This window comes from Oryza brachyantha, chromosome 4, assembly GCF_000231095.2.
Source record: "Oryza brachyantha chromosome 4, ObraRS2, whole genome shotgun sequence".
NCBI classification, from domain to species: domain Eukaryota; kingdom Viridiplantae; phylum Streptophyta; class Magnoliopsida; order Poales; family Poaceae; genus Oryza; species Oryza brachyantha.
In genome coordinates, this window is record NC_023166.2 from 1,972,324 (window position 1) to 1,988,901 (window position 16,578).

At 44.2% G+C, this 16,578-nt stretch overlaps 1 protein-coding gene and 1 non-coding gene across 2 annotated transcripts; one reads left to right on the plus strand and one right to left on the minus strand.

Annotated features, from left to right (window-relative positions):
- Positions 1–1,220: 1,220 nt before the first annotated feature.
- Positions 1,221–1,359, plus strand: LOC121054325. The gene has a single exon (XR_005811729.1). It is a non-coding gene; the product is annotated as a small nucleolar RNA Z247 (small nucleolar RNA).
- An 8,490-nt stretch (positions 1,360–9,849) lies between these two features.
- Positions 9,850–12,668, minus strand: LOC102716963 (cytochrome P450 93G1-like). The gene is made up of 2 exons (XM_040522956.1): positions 11,655–12,668; positions 9,850–10,712 (listed from the first exon to the last, which is right to left on the minus strand). The coding sequence occupies exons 1-2, from the start codon at positions 12,600–12,602 to the stop codon at positions 10,080–10,082; spliced, it is 1,581 nt and encodes a 526-aa protein (XP_040378890.1). The 5' UTR covers positions 12,603–12,668; the 3' UTR covers positions 9,850–10,079.
- Positions 12,669–16,578: the final 3,910 nt, after the last annotated feature.

The following is a 16,578-nucleotide window of genomic DNA, read 5'->3' on the forward strand; positions in this document are numbered from 1 at the left end:
GCTAATTACAATTACATTGTATTGACTTGAGGACAAGTCAAATTTTAAGAAGAGGGTATTGTCAGGATCTAGTTGGGCCACACATGGGCTGGGATTGTCAGGTTGCAAGCAGAGCACTAGCAAGCACAAGGAGTAGCAATACATCTGCATATATATATACAGTGAGAACAACTCAAGGGAGGGAAACGGACAGAATAGATGAGCAGAAGCTCTTGGCGGCGGCGGTGGCGACCTGGGCGGCCGGTGGGCAACCCTTGTCGATCTCTCTCTAACCTTCCTCTTCCTCTACCTAGTCTAGAAGCTTCTAGAACCTTCCAATGCTTGTATTTCCCTAGTTCATCATTCTGTGTTCCTTTCTCTTTTGTTGGAGACTGCCACTTGTACTGGATGTTTGATATTTGAATTGGTGTTGAGGATTTGAGAACTAGGTTGCTAACAAATGTGCTATGCTTAAGGTATATGTGTGTATGTGTGCACGTGATAACACCAGGAGGAGTCCTGGATGGCTACGGCCGCAACTACACATGTGATAATGAAGCGGCAATGGATTAGTTGATAGATTAGTTAGAGATATACTTTGTTTCTATCCTAATCTCTTGAATATTTTGTCAACCACGTTGGAGGTTGTTTCCAACACCGATATATATATATGTGCGGCCCGAGTACAAAGGGTTTAATGCTTCCTGAAATCATTATATGGTATTAGAGCCTTCTCGGCCACGCATAGATCGCATCTTGCGATGGCTAGCTCTTCCAATGCCGCCACCAATCCACTCTCCGGCCAGATTGTTCCTGAGAAGCTCACCAGGACCAATTTTCTCCTATGGAAGGCATAGATCCTTCCGATCGTTCGTGGTGCACGCATGGAAGGCTACCTCACCAGCGCAACACAAGCTCCTCCAGCCATGATTGACGTCAAACCAGGCGATCAAGTTACCAAGACAAGCAACCCGGAGTTCGAATCCCTGATTGCAGCCGATCAACAGGTTCTTGGTTTCTTGTTGTCCACTCTATCTAAAGAAATTTTGACTCAGGTGATCAATATGGAGACTACGGCGCAAGCATGGAAGTCCATCATTGAGATGCTGTCATCACAGTCAAAGGTGCGAGCCTTGAACACGCGTCTCGCACTGGCGACGACCCATAAGGGCGAACTCAGTGTGGCCGACTACATCAGCAAGATGAAGTCACTCGCCAATGAGATGTCAGCTGCTGGCAAACCATTCGATGATGAAGATATGATGTCTTACATTCTTGTAGGCCTGGATGATGATTATGAGCCCGTTGTTTCATCTCTTGTTGGGCGTACAGAGACTGTCACATTCTCTGAATTATACTCTCAACTAATGAGCTTTGAATCCAGGCAAAAGCTTCGCCACTCGGCCCCAAGTTGCTCGGTGAACAGTGCCAAATGTGGTAACAAGACCAGCGGCTACAACAACTACAACAGCGCCTACAACAACGCCAATCATGGTGGTCGCGGTGACGCTGGGCGCGGAGATCGCGGTGGTCGCGGCCGTGGTAATAAGGGCGGTGGGCGCACAAACAGTAACAGGCCACCGCGCCCCATGTGTCAACTGTGTGGCAAACTAAGCCACGTGATTGCTGACTGCTGATACGACGAGTCGGTTTTGCGACACAACAAGGTTGCTAGTGCAGCATCATATGGGATAGATCCCAACTGGTATGTCAATACCGGTGCTACTGATGACATCACCAGATACTTGGAGAAGCTAACAACTCGTGAAAAGTACAACGGGAAAGATCAGATCTTCACCAGGCACATTGGTCATTCTTTGATTCATACCCCTATGCGTAATCTAGAGCTAAGAAATATTTTGCAAGAATCTCGTATCTGCTAGACGTCTAGCTCTTGATAATCATGCCTTTGTTGAAATTCACCCAAATTTCTTTGCTATCAAGGATCAGGGAACGAGGAGTCTTCTTCCTAGGGCCATGTCGCAATTGCCTATACCCCATACCACAACCAACTTCGTCACCAGCATCCAAGCAAAGTCTCGGAGTTGTCAAACCCACCATCTCCAAGTGGCACAATCGCTTAGTTCATCCGTCTCTTGCTGTTATGTAGAAGGCAGTAAAGAATAATAATCTCCCATGCTTAGGAGATCTTAGTGAGTCCAGTGTGTGATGCTTGCCAACAGGCTAAAAGTCATCAGCTTCCATATTCAAAATCTAGTGTGTCTCAACAACCTCTAGAACTTGTGTTTTCTGATGTCTGGGGTCCTGCACCCGATTCTGTTGGTGGCAGAAAATATTATGTTAGTTTCATAGACGATTTCAGTAAATTCACTTGGATTTATTTGCTTAAGAAAAAAATCTGAGGTTATTCAAAAATTTTATGAGTTTCAGCAACTTATTGAAAGGTTGGGAGGGGGGAGAATATGAAAAACTCCACTCCTTTTTTACTAAGATTGGCATTACCCATCATGTCTCTTGCCCATATGCTCATCAACAGAACGGGTCCGCAGAACGCAAACATCCACACATTGTTGAAGTCGGTCTCTCACTTCTTGCACATGCATCCATGCCGTTAAAATTCTGGGGCGAAGCTTTCCATGCAGCTACATATCTAATCAACCGCACACCGAGTAAGGTCATACAGTATTCCACGCCTCTAGAGCGACCCCTACATCAAAAACCAAATTATGCTTCCTTGCGAACTTTTGGATGTGCGTGTTGGCCAAATCTTAGACCCTACAATACCCGCAAACTTCAGTTTAGATCTAAACAGTGTACCTTTCTGTCACGCCCAGAAATTTCTCACACGAATTTCTGAACTTAATTGTGTATTAAATCCCTGTCCAGGACCTGCCAGGGTACACAAAAAGACAATGTTGATTACATAACCATCGTTCTTAGAAACAACTGAAAATTACACTTATCCTAGCGGAAATGCAGCGGAAAGAAAAACAAAGGGTAGACTAGCTCTAGCGGGTACGGCTCCAGTCCACAGGCAACACTTCGACGGCGGAACAGCTCACTCCTGAGAGGCACCTCCATCGGACTCTGCTTCTAGCTCTGGGTTGGGAAAGTTAAACAAGGCTGAGTACAAACCACCATACTCAACAAGTAACACGGACAAGGGGAGAATAAATGATGCAACGGGATTTACAAGGACAGGCTAGGGGTAGTTGCGATAAAGCAGCAGTTTAAATAAATAACAGAGCTTAAAGAATAAAGGTAATTAAGTACAGTAAAGCATAAATAAAATAAGCAGTTGTAAAGTACCACAACCCTGTCCAACGTTACACCACGTTGCAACAGACCCAACCACTACTCAACGTTACACCACGTTGCAGTAGTCCCAAGTGATAACAAATTTACTCAAGTTATTAGGGTTCACTAATCACAGTGAAGCTGGGAGTTCGCCCGTAACCGTGGGCACGGCTATTCGAATAGTTTATACTCTGATCAGAGGTGTACTACTGTACCCACAAGACACGACTCCACTACACTTGAACGTGCGCCGACATACCACCACGGCATACCGGAAAGGAGACCGTGATAGGACCCGTTACACAACCCTCCCTATTTAATCGCACCACACTTCAGGTTTCACCCCCTCCTTTACACCAAGTCGGGCAGTCCCCTCTTGTGCCTTGGTAGATCCGGAAGCAGGAGAAGCTTTCGTTACACCACGATTGCCCGTCCATACTCCATCACGCCTACCCTTGCCTGGGTACGTCAAATAGTTCGAAGTCATGCTCCAAATCCCACCTTACCCATTTCGGCATGTGGTTAGCACTTAATTACTTCCAGGGTTTCCCGTGAACCGGTCCTTAATTACCATGGGTGCGACTCTCAAAACCATGCACCCACAGCCCACCATTATCAATATTTTAGTTGACATTAACCCGAACCGGGTAGTGAATCAATATCTGAGCTATTCAGAACTAAGCATGATTAAATGTGATCCCATGAGCTATTTGTTCTAAGCATGGCTAAGCATTAACCTAGGCCTAACTCTAGTCAATTTACCCCTGGTCCAGCAATGAATAAAGTTGGATAAACAACGGCATAATAATAAGGTTTACCCGAAAATAGCATAAAGTAAGTACTTTAATTAAGACAATGCATATTTGAAATAAATAAGCAAGGAATTTGCAATAATGGGTTCAATATGTTCAAGGATGAGTGTCACTTGCCTTGCTCTGGCCCTTGGGGAACTTCGGCGACGATCTCGAAGTAAACCGGCTCTTCAGCGGGGTCCGAATCTAAGCGATAAAGCACAAAAATAAATAAAACAGGCACAAACTCTACTGAAACAGCAAAAGAAACTATTTTTAATGGATTCTTGATAATTTTATGAATTTAATGAAATTTGAATGGACCTAAACGGAGACTAGATGAATTACTTATGAATTTTAGAAGTTTTCTGGGTTTTTTAACTAAACAGAAAAGTCCTAAATCAATTATTGCGCAATTAATGGGGCTGCTGACGTCAGCGAGGAGAGAGGAAACTGACGGCTGACAGGTGGGGACCACCTGTCGGTGAGAGAAGGGGAGAGGGAGAGACTGACACGCGGGACCCACGGGAGGAGAGAGGAAGGAGGGGCGCGGGGGGAGACTGACGGGTGGGACCCACTCGTCAGCGAGATAGGAACAGGGCAGAGCGCGACGCGGGCGGACGGCGGCGACCGGCGGGAGCGGCGGGTGACGCGGCGGCGGCGGCGCACGGCGACGGCGCGAAGGCGACAACCGGCGGGCGGCGACGGCGCGACGACGACGACGGCCGAGGCGGCGAGGCACGGCGGCGGTGGAAGGACAGCGGCGACGGCGACTGGTGAGCGGTGACGGCGCGGCACGCGCGGGCGCAAGCAACGGCGGCCAGACGTCGGCGACGCGGAGGCGACGACGACCATAGCGACCGGCGGGAGCGGCGAGCTTCGGTCTCGTCCGGCGACGGCGCGCGACTCAGCGGCGGTCGGCCGGAAAGGGGGAGAAAGAGGGGAGGAGGGTGCGGGGGCTCACCGGCGGCGGCGAGGGCGCGGGCGGGTCGGCGAGACCGAGGCGGAGGTGGCGACGCGGGCGGGTGCGGGAGATCGGCGGTGGCGACGGAGATCGATCGGCGGCGGCGAGGCGACCGGGCGCGACGGTGACGGCGCGACGGAGGAATGCGCGGCGCGGGGACGCTCACCGGCGACGACGAGGATGGCGATCGGTCGGCGACAGCGGCGCGGAGGTGATGACGCGGCTGGACAGCGGCGAAGGCGTCCGACGGCGAAGTTGCGCGGCGGCGGCGAGAGGCAGCAGCGCGGCGGCGACACGAGCGACGGTGGAAAGTGAGCGACGGCGCGTGGCGGCTCGGGATTTATAGGGTGGCGGCACCGGCTAGGGCGGGCGGAGGTTGGAGACCGAGTCGGTGACGACGCGGTCTCGGCGGCGGCGGATGCGGCGGCGGCGGTTGCGGCGACGGCGCGGAGTCCGGCTCGGACGCGGCGCGGCGCGGGCGCGGCGGCCGAAGCAGTCACTGACAGGTGGGCCCCACCTATCAGTGGCGCGAGAGAGAGGAGGGAGGCGGCGCGGACTCGCGGCACGGGCGTCGCGGCGAGCTGGGCCGAAGCCGCGGCGCAGGCGGGGGCACGCGCTGGCGGGCGGAGGGAGGCCGGCTCGGCTGGGCCGGCCGAGGAGGAGTGGGCCGGCTCGGCTAGGCCGGCCCGGGAAGGAAAAGAAAAAGAAAAAGAAAAGGAAAAAGAGAGAGGGAGGAAAATTGGACTTCAGCCCAATTTGAGAAGGAAGAGAAAAAGAAAGGAAAAAGGAGGGAAAAAGGAAAACCCCACTTTTGCCGAGTTTTAAATTAATTTGTTTGGCCAAATTTTATACTTCTGCAATTTAAATTTAAATCCTGTTAGTCGATTTACGAGCCTCGATTTAATTGAATTAATTCCTTTTAGAGGGATTTTTCCTGAGTTAATTAAGCCAATTGTTATTTACGGATTTCTTTTTACGATTTAGACTTAGGACGATACTCCGGATGTGACAGTTTATATCTCCAGAGATGTCTTTGATGAGGAAATATTTCCCTTTGCTAGTCTTCACCCCAAAGCCGGACCCAGACTTAGGGCCGAACTTTCCTTGCTGCCGCCATCCGTGCTAAATCCCAGCACAATCAGTAGGGGTATGCAATTAAATGATCATGTGCTTAATAGTCCCTCTGAAGAAACTAATATTTTTTATGAGCATGCAGCTAGCCATGGTGAAGAAAGTACAATCACTAATGATCCGGACACAGAAGATCCGGAACCTGGCGTGGAAACCTATGCTGATCCTGAAGCTAATCATGGCGCTAATCTTGAGGCTTCAGGCGGTGCAGAACCTAGTGCCGGCGCTGATTTCGGTGGTGCCGGTGCTAATTTCGGTGGTGCCGGCGCTAACTCCGAGTCGTCGCAGACCCGGTGGTACTAGCTCCCGCCTCCAGCTGGCAGCAGCAGCACGTGGATGCCAGCGACACGTCCAGCAGCAGCAGCACCCGCATCGGGCAGCAGCAACAGCGCACAGGAGACACTGACTTCACCAGTCACAGACCCGTCACAAGGCTGCAACGGAGCATACAGATGGAACAGTCAGGTACGGTTTTTTAGCTTCTAATGGTGAACCGCAGTGTTTAGCAGAAGCTTTGGCCGACCGAAACTGGCAAAATGCTATGGATACTGAGTTCTTGGCACTAATGAACAATAAAACTTGGCATCTAGTATCTCATCAATCTAGCAAAAATATTATTGATTGCAAGTGGGTCTATAAGATTAAGAGGAAAGCAGATGGCAACTTAGCTCGATTGGTAGCAAAAGGCTTTACACAATGATATGGTATTGACTATGAGGATATCTTCAGTCCAGTTGTTAAAGCTGCTACTATTAGGGCTATTTTGGCCATTGATGTATCCAGGGGATGGTGCCTTAGACAATTGGATGTTCAAAATGCTTTTCTTCACGGTTTACTTGAAGAGGAGGTATACATGAGACAGCCTCCGGGATAGGAAGACAAGAGTAAGCCTAATTTTATTTGCAAATTAGATAAAGCTTTATATGGGCTAAAACAGGCACCAAGAGCATGGTACTGTAGGTTGAGTACCAAACTGTGTGATCTTGGGTTCAAGGCATCAAAGGCTGACACTTCCTTGTTTTTCTTTAGCAAAGGGGGAGTAACTGTCTTTGTTCGTATATATGCTGATGACATAATTATAGCAAGTTCTACATAGAATGTAGCTCAAGTTCTATTGAGAAACTTAAAGCAAGATTTTGCTCTCAAAGATCTTGGAGAATTGCATTATTTTCTTGGCATAGAAGTTAATAAGGTATGTGACAGCATACTATTAACTCAAGAAAAATATGCCTCTGATCTTCTAAAGAAAGCAGGAATGTCAGAATGTAAACCTGTTAGTACTCCTATGGCTGCGCCAGAAAAATTGATAGCCTATGATGGATCTGTGCTTGGTGAACAAGTTGCCACAAACTATAGGACTATAGGACTATAGTTGGAGCACTGCAATATTTAACTTTAACCAGACAAGATATTTCTTTTGCAGTTAATAAAGTTTGTCAGTTTTGCATACTCCCCTGACAGATCATTGGTTAGTAGTTAAAAGAATTTTGAGATATATCAGATCTTCAGTTGGTCTTGGTCTTAGAATTGATAAGTCTGCTTCTACTCTGGTTAGTGCTTTCTCTAATGCAGATTGGGCAGGATCAGTGGATGACAGAAGATCCACAGGAGGTTTTGCTGTATTTCTGGGGTCAAACTTAATATCCTGGAGTGCCAGGAAGCAGGCAACGGTGTCCAGATCAAGCACAGAGGCAGAATACAAGGCTGTTGCGCTGTTACAAATGCAACAACAGAGGTTATGTAGGTGTAAACACTCTTGAATGAAATATGAAAATATCAGTTCCTGTCACTGCTAGATTGTGGTGTGATAATCTGGGTGCGACTTATTTGTTAGCTAATCCAGTTTTTCATGCTAGAATTAAGCATATAGAAGTTCACTATCACTTTGTCAGAGAAAGGGTTGCCAGAAAGCAATTGGAAATTAAATTTATTTCATCTGGAGGTCAGGTGGCAGATGGGTTCACTAAATTAATTACAGTTCAACAGCTTAGAGAGTTTAAACACAATCTTAGCTTAGTAAGTTATGATTGAGGGATCTGTTAGAAATATAGTTTGATGATGTGCTATGCGTAAGGAGAACACCAGGAAGAGTCCTGGATGGCTACGGCCGCAATTACACATGCGATAATGAAGCAGCGATGGATCAGTTGATAGATTAGTTAGAGATATACTTTGTTTCTATCCTAATCTCCTGAATATTTTGTCAACCACATTGAAGGTTGTTTCTAACACCGATATATATATATATATATATATATATATATATATATATATATATTATATATATATATGTGCGGCCTGAGTACAAAGGGTTTAACGCTTCCTAAAGCATTATATGGAGGACTGAGGCCCCGAGCCCCCGACTGAGCCACCTTTGGCCGCGCCCCTAGCTGGGCAATCACGGTGCCGGTGGCTGAGAGGGCGCGACAGAAATAAGAAAAGCAGTCTAAAAAGGAAAAGGAAGCCATGGGAGGGAACATGTTACCGTACCTTTCGGAGGGGTCAAAGCTCCACTCCGGCGGCTCCACCTCTACCTGACGGCACGACTGGCTTTCCCCACCTTTGGGAGCCATTTTTTCTTCCACACCTTCGCTTGGGCGGTAGAGCTAGCGCTGGTGGACGTAGCCTTCGCCCGCTAGGATCCCAACGCGGCAAAGCTGCCCCACGCAGATGTGAGACCCTATATGGCTTGGCCCCCACCTGACAGGAGGCGAATGTGCGTCCTGCGCCATCTCCACAAGGAGAGGATGGGGGAGGGGCACCATCATCCCTCTTCCTTTTCCCCTTAATCTATCTTGTTATTGCCTTTTTTTTTTAATTTTTTCCATAACTATTTACATGACATATATGCAAGAAAATAAGGACATATCACCTTGAGAGATTTAAAAGTGTTTTCCAATAATGACATGACATATGCTACTCATACGTGCCAAAATGTCTAAACTTTTATAATTAAAAAATGTTTACCAAAAGTATAGTAACTTGTCCCACTTGCATTTCTTTTTCTCAATCTTCTATTTAATTTCTTCCTTTTGTCCACCAATCACAGTGGCATTCTCCCGTTGAATTCCGCGTTGCTTCTTAGTTTTATACATTTGGCTAATCCTAAAAGACTTTTATATTTTAGGAAGGGAGGTGGTATGTAAAACGGAACTGTGCCTTTGGAGTCGAACAAAGTATAAAATATATACATCCATGTTGCCTTTTTATATTGATCGAAATCGGAATATTTGAAAAACATAAGTTATACAAGTGATATTGAAATTTGCAATGTTTGATTGGAGACATGCATCATGCTAATGGATTGTAGTCCAATTCAAATCCACTCCAATCCATCTCTTTGCTAATTGGTCTACCCATCCAACCTGCACCAATTATTGTTCATTAGGATCCAATCCAAACCAATTCAGCTTCGATTTTAGCCCAACCCGCACCAATCTATTTGGTTAAAATCGATCCAATCCACTCTTGCAGAATGGATGCATGCACCTATTTGGTATATATAAACTTGGGTCTAAAATTGTAAACCTCGCGTTCACACTATAAAAATTTATCAAATTTGACTAAAATTTGGTAGGATGATTTATTATGTATAAAAGGAACTTTGTGTAAATTTTGATCAATTTCTACATGTGGGTTTCACATATATCTATTCTCCTATTCATTATCTACCCAATTAAAGGATCCATTTGCACTCCATTGGTTAAATCCATTTAGAACCTGAAATCAGTTAACCAAATCCAGTCCATATCAATCCATTTGTCTTCATAACCCAATCCAATCCAAACCATTTGAAGTAACAATCCATTTACACCAAACCAAACACAATCCAAATTAAAACCAACCCATTTAATCCATTTTTATCCAACCCATTAGCACGCCTTGATCCATGTGTAGTAGTAGGTCATACAAGTTTTGTTGAGTGAATGGAAGCTAGGGATAGAATGATAGATGGGCTAGAGGAGCGGCGGGAAGGGGGTGAGGCGCGGGTGGGCGTGGAGCAGCAGCGGATGCTTCCGCGCGCACACCAGCCCGTCGCCCTCCTCCATGTCTATCTCCATCCACCCCGTTGAGCATTCCCAATCGAAGCACTGCACGAGCGCCGCCACTACTGCCGGCACCGACTGCAGCGCCAGCCCCATGCCGGGGCATCCGCGCCTCCCGCTCCCGAACGGCATGAACTGGAAGTGCTGCCCGCGCGGCTCCAGGCCCTCGCTACCGCCGCCGGCGAGGAACCTCTCCGGCCTGAACTCCAGCGGCGCGTCCCAGTAGGCCGGGTCGCGCCCGATGGACCACAAGTTGAAGAACACTGCCGCCTGCGCCGGCACCCTGTACCCTCGGATGTGGATCTCCTCCGTGGACTGCCGGTGCGCGATGGGCGCCGCCGGCCGCAGCCGCAGCGTCTCCTTGTACGCTGCCTGCAGATACGGCAGGCTGGGCAGGTCGGCCTCGCCGGCGATCCTGTCCCGGCCCACCACGCCGTCGATCTCGTCCCGCACCTTGCGCAGGGCCTCCGAGTGGTTCATCAGCTCCGCCAGCATCCACTCCACCATGGCTGCCGAAGTGTCGGAACCGGCAGTAACCACGTCCTGCGCACGCACGAATATTTTTAACTTCCTTTCTTTTTTGTGTTATATATATATATATATATATATATATATATATATATATATATATGCGCGCCCGCGTGTGTGATGTATTATATTTGTATTTTCATATGTATACTAGCAATATACACGTGCTAATGCTGTGATCTAATTTTATAATGTATATACGATATTATAAATTCTTTGTAATGCTAACGTATATAAACCAAATATTTGAATTTGTTGTATATTAAGCATTTGTTAATTTGATTATTTAAATAAACTATGATAAAATAACAGCAAACCACTAGTTAACGATAAGTGCATATATCTTTCCATGAGTTACCACACATGATAACTACTCTAATCAGGCTTAGTATATTTTTTTATATAAAATTGTTGAAGAAAATAAATAGACTATTGTAGACAATGTGTTTTGCTGCTACGGATGACGTCACTGTGTTTCTAGCTATAGAAGTGGTGTCGCGCCAAGCGCCTAGTGACGTGTACTGATACCGCAAATGGTATGAATGTGTTGTTAGCCATGGAAGTATTGTTGTGCTAGCCAGCTGCCAACGTCCGCCGTTACGGACAATACGGAGAGCATCAGTATTAACCGCCAACCCTAGCGATTTCGTAAAATAGTTTGTCCTGTGTGTAAACATTTTCTGATACATAAATAGTTCTTAAATTTTATACATCATAAATTAGTGATATATATATATATATTATTAATTCAATATAGAACACTTGAGAAGAAAAAAATCTCAATTAGCGATCCTTCCATGATACGGTGTTAATATTCTATATATAAATGTTTTGAGCCGTTTGATCTGTCACGTGACGATGATGAGGAGGAAAACATGTTTGTGTCCTTTAGGGTATATATAGGGGAAAATAATTTAATTCCAAAGCAACAGTCCGAAGAGATGCTTGGTAGCTTACGATGATGATGGCCTTGATGTTGTCTCTGCGGAGCTTCACCGCCGCCGCGCCGTCCTCCGCCTTGTCCAGCAGGATGTCCAGCAGGTCCTTTCCACTGCCGCCTCCTCCGGCTCCGTCTACCTCCAGCTCCTTCTTCTTCGCCGCCCTCGCCTCCTCCTTGTGCTTTATGATCTCCTCCAGCAGCGCGTCGAACCGGCGGTGCACGTCGGCGGCCCGCCTTCGCAGGCCCTGCAGGTCCCACCCACGGCACAAGGCGATGTAGTCGTCAGCGTTAAAGGCACCGATCAGCTCCGCCACCACCTTGACCAGCTCATGCGCCTCCTCCGTCACGGTGCCCGGCACCGTGCTCGCGGCCATACGGATGATGGACGTGTTGGACATGCGGATGAGCTCGCGGGTGAGGTCCACCGTCCTGGGCGCAGCATGGAGCACGCTGCCAAGCAGAGACACAAGACCGACGCGGCGCACAGGACGCAGCTGCTCCACCGTGCGCGGGCCGAGAAGCTCCGACATGCACAGCCGCTTCACGAAGCGCCAGTGCGGGCCGTAGGGCGCGAACACGAAGCCGGCCGAGTCGTACGCGAACTGCCGGGTCACCACCGTCAGCGGCCGGTCCAGGATCTTCGCCTCGTGGCTGCGAATCAGCTCCGCCGCCACGTCGGCCGAGCTCGCCACCACGCAGTGCGTCGACCCGAGAAGGACGTGCATCAGGGGGCCGAGACGCTCGGCGAGCTCGTGGAAGGTGCGGTGCACCGGCGGCCGGAGCAGGTGGAGGTGCCCGATCACTGGTAGGCTGGCCGGGCTCGGGGGAAACCCGCGCCGGCCAAAGGCGTTCATGGCGACGTGCACAAGCACGATGACGACGACGGCGGCCAGGCCCAGAGCCAGGGCGCCCATCGTACTCGTTGGAAACAGCGGCGGCTGCACTGCTTCCATGAACGATGTCATCTTAGCTTATCTTAGCTACCTACCAATTGTTAATCACTTGATCTCTCTCTATCAATCTGTTTGTGTGTGTTTGAGCACACACCTATATATAGCACAGTATACATATATGCAGCCAAAGACATGGATCCTTTTATTTACATATACGTCACCTAATTCATTTCCGGCCTTATTTTCCTCCTGTTATAAATCAGTTTTGTTTTAGAAGTCTATCCCTGCAATAACAATATATTTACGTTGGACGTCACTGACGTTTAAGACATGCATTTGACTGTTCATCAAATTTACCTTTTAAAAATATAAAAAATATAAGCCGTACTTAAGTCCCTTTTAATAATAAGATAAACTATACATATTTTTGAGAGATTTGTTTCAGTCCAATAAAAAGGAACAAAAAGTATCTCGAGGTACCGGTACCTCGTGGTATCAAATTGTTTGTGATCATTGGATCTAACAGTGCACATCCTACTCAGCTAGATCCAATAGTGAAAATGATTTGGTATCTCGATATACTTATACTTTTTGTGGGACCGGAGCAAATCACTATTTTTGAGTAAGACCAATATTCACGTGGTAGTCCAAAAGTCAACAACATTAAATACTTTTAGAAAATCAGATGGTGTCCGATTTTCGATGGTTGTCATTGTTGACTTTTGACATGATGTTTAAATATTTTTTATTCAAAAATTTCATATATTTATGTAAAAATATAGACCATGTTTAAATATTTTTAATAATGAAACGAGTCACCACAAATAAATGATATGTTTATAATTTTTGAAATAAGACAAATGGTCAAATGTCAAAATAACAACAATGTAAACTATTAACAAGCAGAGAAGTGCTCTTTGGTATATAGGCCTTATACATATGAAAAATGACATAATCATATTTATTATAACAAAAACATTCATAACATTAGATGTAAAAAATATTTCTTAGTTAAGTACAAATATAATCATAATATTGTAACTTTTATATAATTATAATATAAATTTGTATAGTCCTTTCTCCGTCTGAAAATATTAAAATATGATACTATGAATTTGGATAGACCGTCTAGATTTATAGTTTTAGGCTATATCATATCTAGTGATATGTTTTGCTCCCTTCTTCCCAAAAACACTTCATTTATATAGACTAGTTGTTTCCCTGAAATTAAACATAAGCGAAAACGACTAAGTAACGATTAAAAATAATTTATACTAAAACTTTTATATAAGTGTTTTTAGCAATCTAAAAAGAAATGCTAGAATACAAACAAGCATGAAAAAAATACTCAAAATCAACTCTAAATTAAAGTTTTAAAATTCAAATCTTGGCTTATAAGCATAAGCAGAAAGATGATTATGAATTGTCGACCTCACACAAACCAATGCAAAACCACGTAAAGGAGAATATCATTTACTTTTTTAAATCCCCATGTGATTGTTCTCTGCCCTTTTAAATTCAAATGCATTGGTCCTTAATTTACCAAACTCTAATGTGATAATAGGTCAAGAAATTAAGTCTTTCTGGAAAAATAAGGAAACCTAAAAGTGGAGTCTTCAAGGTAGATGTATGGTCGTGGGTCGAGACGTCGAGTCCCCTCGCTCGTGACATGCACCTACTATTGATATGATATTTAAAAAATCATCTTTTTTGAATTCAAGAAAACCCTGTGATGTGTTTAATGAATTGTAATCATAAAATAACTCACAACAAAACAAATAATATCTTTATATTTTTCTAAGACAGATGATCATCAAAAAAATAATAATGGTGCAATCTATTAACAAGCAGAGGAAGTACTATTTGAAATATAGCTAGGCTTTAGACATGTGAAAACGACGCAATCAAATTATTATAAAAAAGCTTTGATAATATTTACAACTAAGAATTATTTTTTGTCAAGAAAAAATACGATCATAACACAGTAACTTTTATACAACTTTAATATATAACTTGTATAGTATTGCCTCCATAACCCTCTGTTTAGATTCACTGTGCTATATAGTACTACATCCGTTTCATATCGTAAGAATTTCTAACATTGTCTAAATTCATCAATTGATAAATGTATATAATTTATATATATGTCTAGATTCATTAGCATCCATATAAATCTAAGCAAGGCTAGAAAGTCTTATATTGTGAAATGGAGGGAGTATGTTTTATTATTTTAAGATGGTGGAAAACCTGTGCACAATGGTCGTGGGTCTACCTATCCCCTCGCTTGTGCTCGTGCACGTGCTGTGGTTTTTATCTAAATAGGAATGTGGTATTCCTGAATTTTTTGATTTTACGAAACTTACTGAAATATTTCCATGCCATATTTTTTGACCAATAGTATTACCTATAAAGTGCCATGTTAACACACTTAAGCATCGATTCATCGGTATAGATAGTAGAGAGATTAGACTTGCGGAATAGTTGGTGTCATCTTCCAACGCACCACACTTATTATGAGCTCACTTTTCAATTGCCCGCCTAACACTTGTTCCTTGTCCCCTTCCAAATTCACTTCCTTTATCACCCTTATATTATTGACATTACAACAACTGACATGTCAATGACTCTAATGACACTAACGTACCAGGGATCCATCTCCATTTCCTTCTTGCTTATGGTTTAGAGTTTAGTATTTAGAGTTTAGGGTTATTAATACACTTATGTTAATGATATGTCTGCTATTTGTACTTGCTAGCACTAGAACTTAATTTTCTAAGCATGGTATTTTTGTTTTGATTTATTAGATGAAAGTTAACATAGTATAATACACGGCGATCTTGTTTCAACCATTTAAAAATACTTTTTTAACTAGGCTTAATTTGGCATGTTGCAGAGCATAGGCATTTAGCTGGTGGTTAGAGAAGATAGTTACGGTGGTACAAATGTGTAAAAGATATTACATGAAAAGATTGGATAAATCATGTTCTAAGATAAAACCTTAATAATAAGAGATGGCTTAAAGTACCATTCACTCTTTGAGTCATCCTTACACAACTGCTCACCGTAGATGGAGGTGCACGGCCAGGTGCTTTGAATCAACAAATATCATTATTGAGTAAAATCAACAAACAGGAACTAGGTACGGAGTCATCTTGTAAGTGTCAATCTTCTAAGTGTCAACATATATCACTATTGAGTAAAATCAACAAACAGGAACTAGGTACGGAGTCATCTTGTAAGTGTCAATCTTCTAAGTATCAACATATATCATTATTGAGTAAAATCAACAAACAGGAACTAGGTACGGAGTCATCTTGTAAGTGTCAATCTTCTAAGTGTCAACATATATCACTATTGAGTAAAATCAATAAAGAGGAACTAGGTACGGAGTCATCTTCTAATTTATTTGTGGTGGAAAATTATTTGTTTACTCCTAACGTCATAATCTGCTTTATCTATATATGCTTTCTTGTAATTTGCATGGCTGTCTAGATGGTTCTTATCTATATAATTTCTTTCGATTATTTCATCACTTAAGTTACATGTACACTCTACCCTAAAATATAACTATTTCTAGATTTTTCTTGGAGGTAAAAAGGCAGGTAAAGATAATAGATTACCTTCGGTAATTGTCATAGTTCATGGAAGGTGGGTGAGGATTATGAAGATTAGTATTTTGGACGTGATTATTTAGCATATACAGGGAAAGAGTCAAATAACATATTAAAATTGTGAATAAAAATTTCACAAGCTTGCTCCCAGCGATCTAAAAGCTACGGCTAAAGAAATAAAGTATGATAAACAAAAATCTAAATTCTACTCCAATTTAAGGTTGAAAATTTAAATTTTGGCTTATAAATATAAACGGAAGCAAAAGGAGAGCTGTTAGACGTTTCATTGCTAGAAATATCCCTTAGTACTATATAAGTAGCTATATTTAAAAATAATACTAAGTAGCTATATTTCAACACAGGGAGTATGTTAGATCATGTCACTAAACAATAAGTAGCCGTGCCACTAGGAAAAGAAAGTTCCTCCCAACTCAACT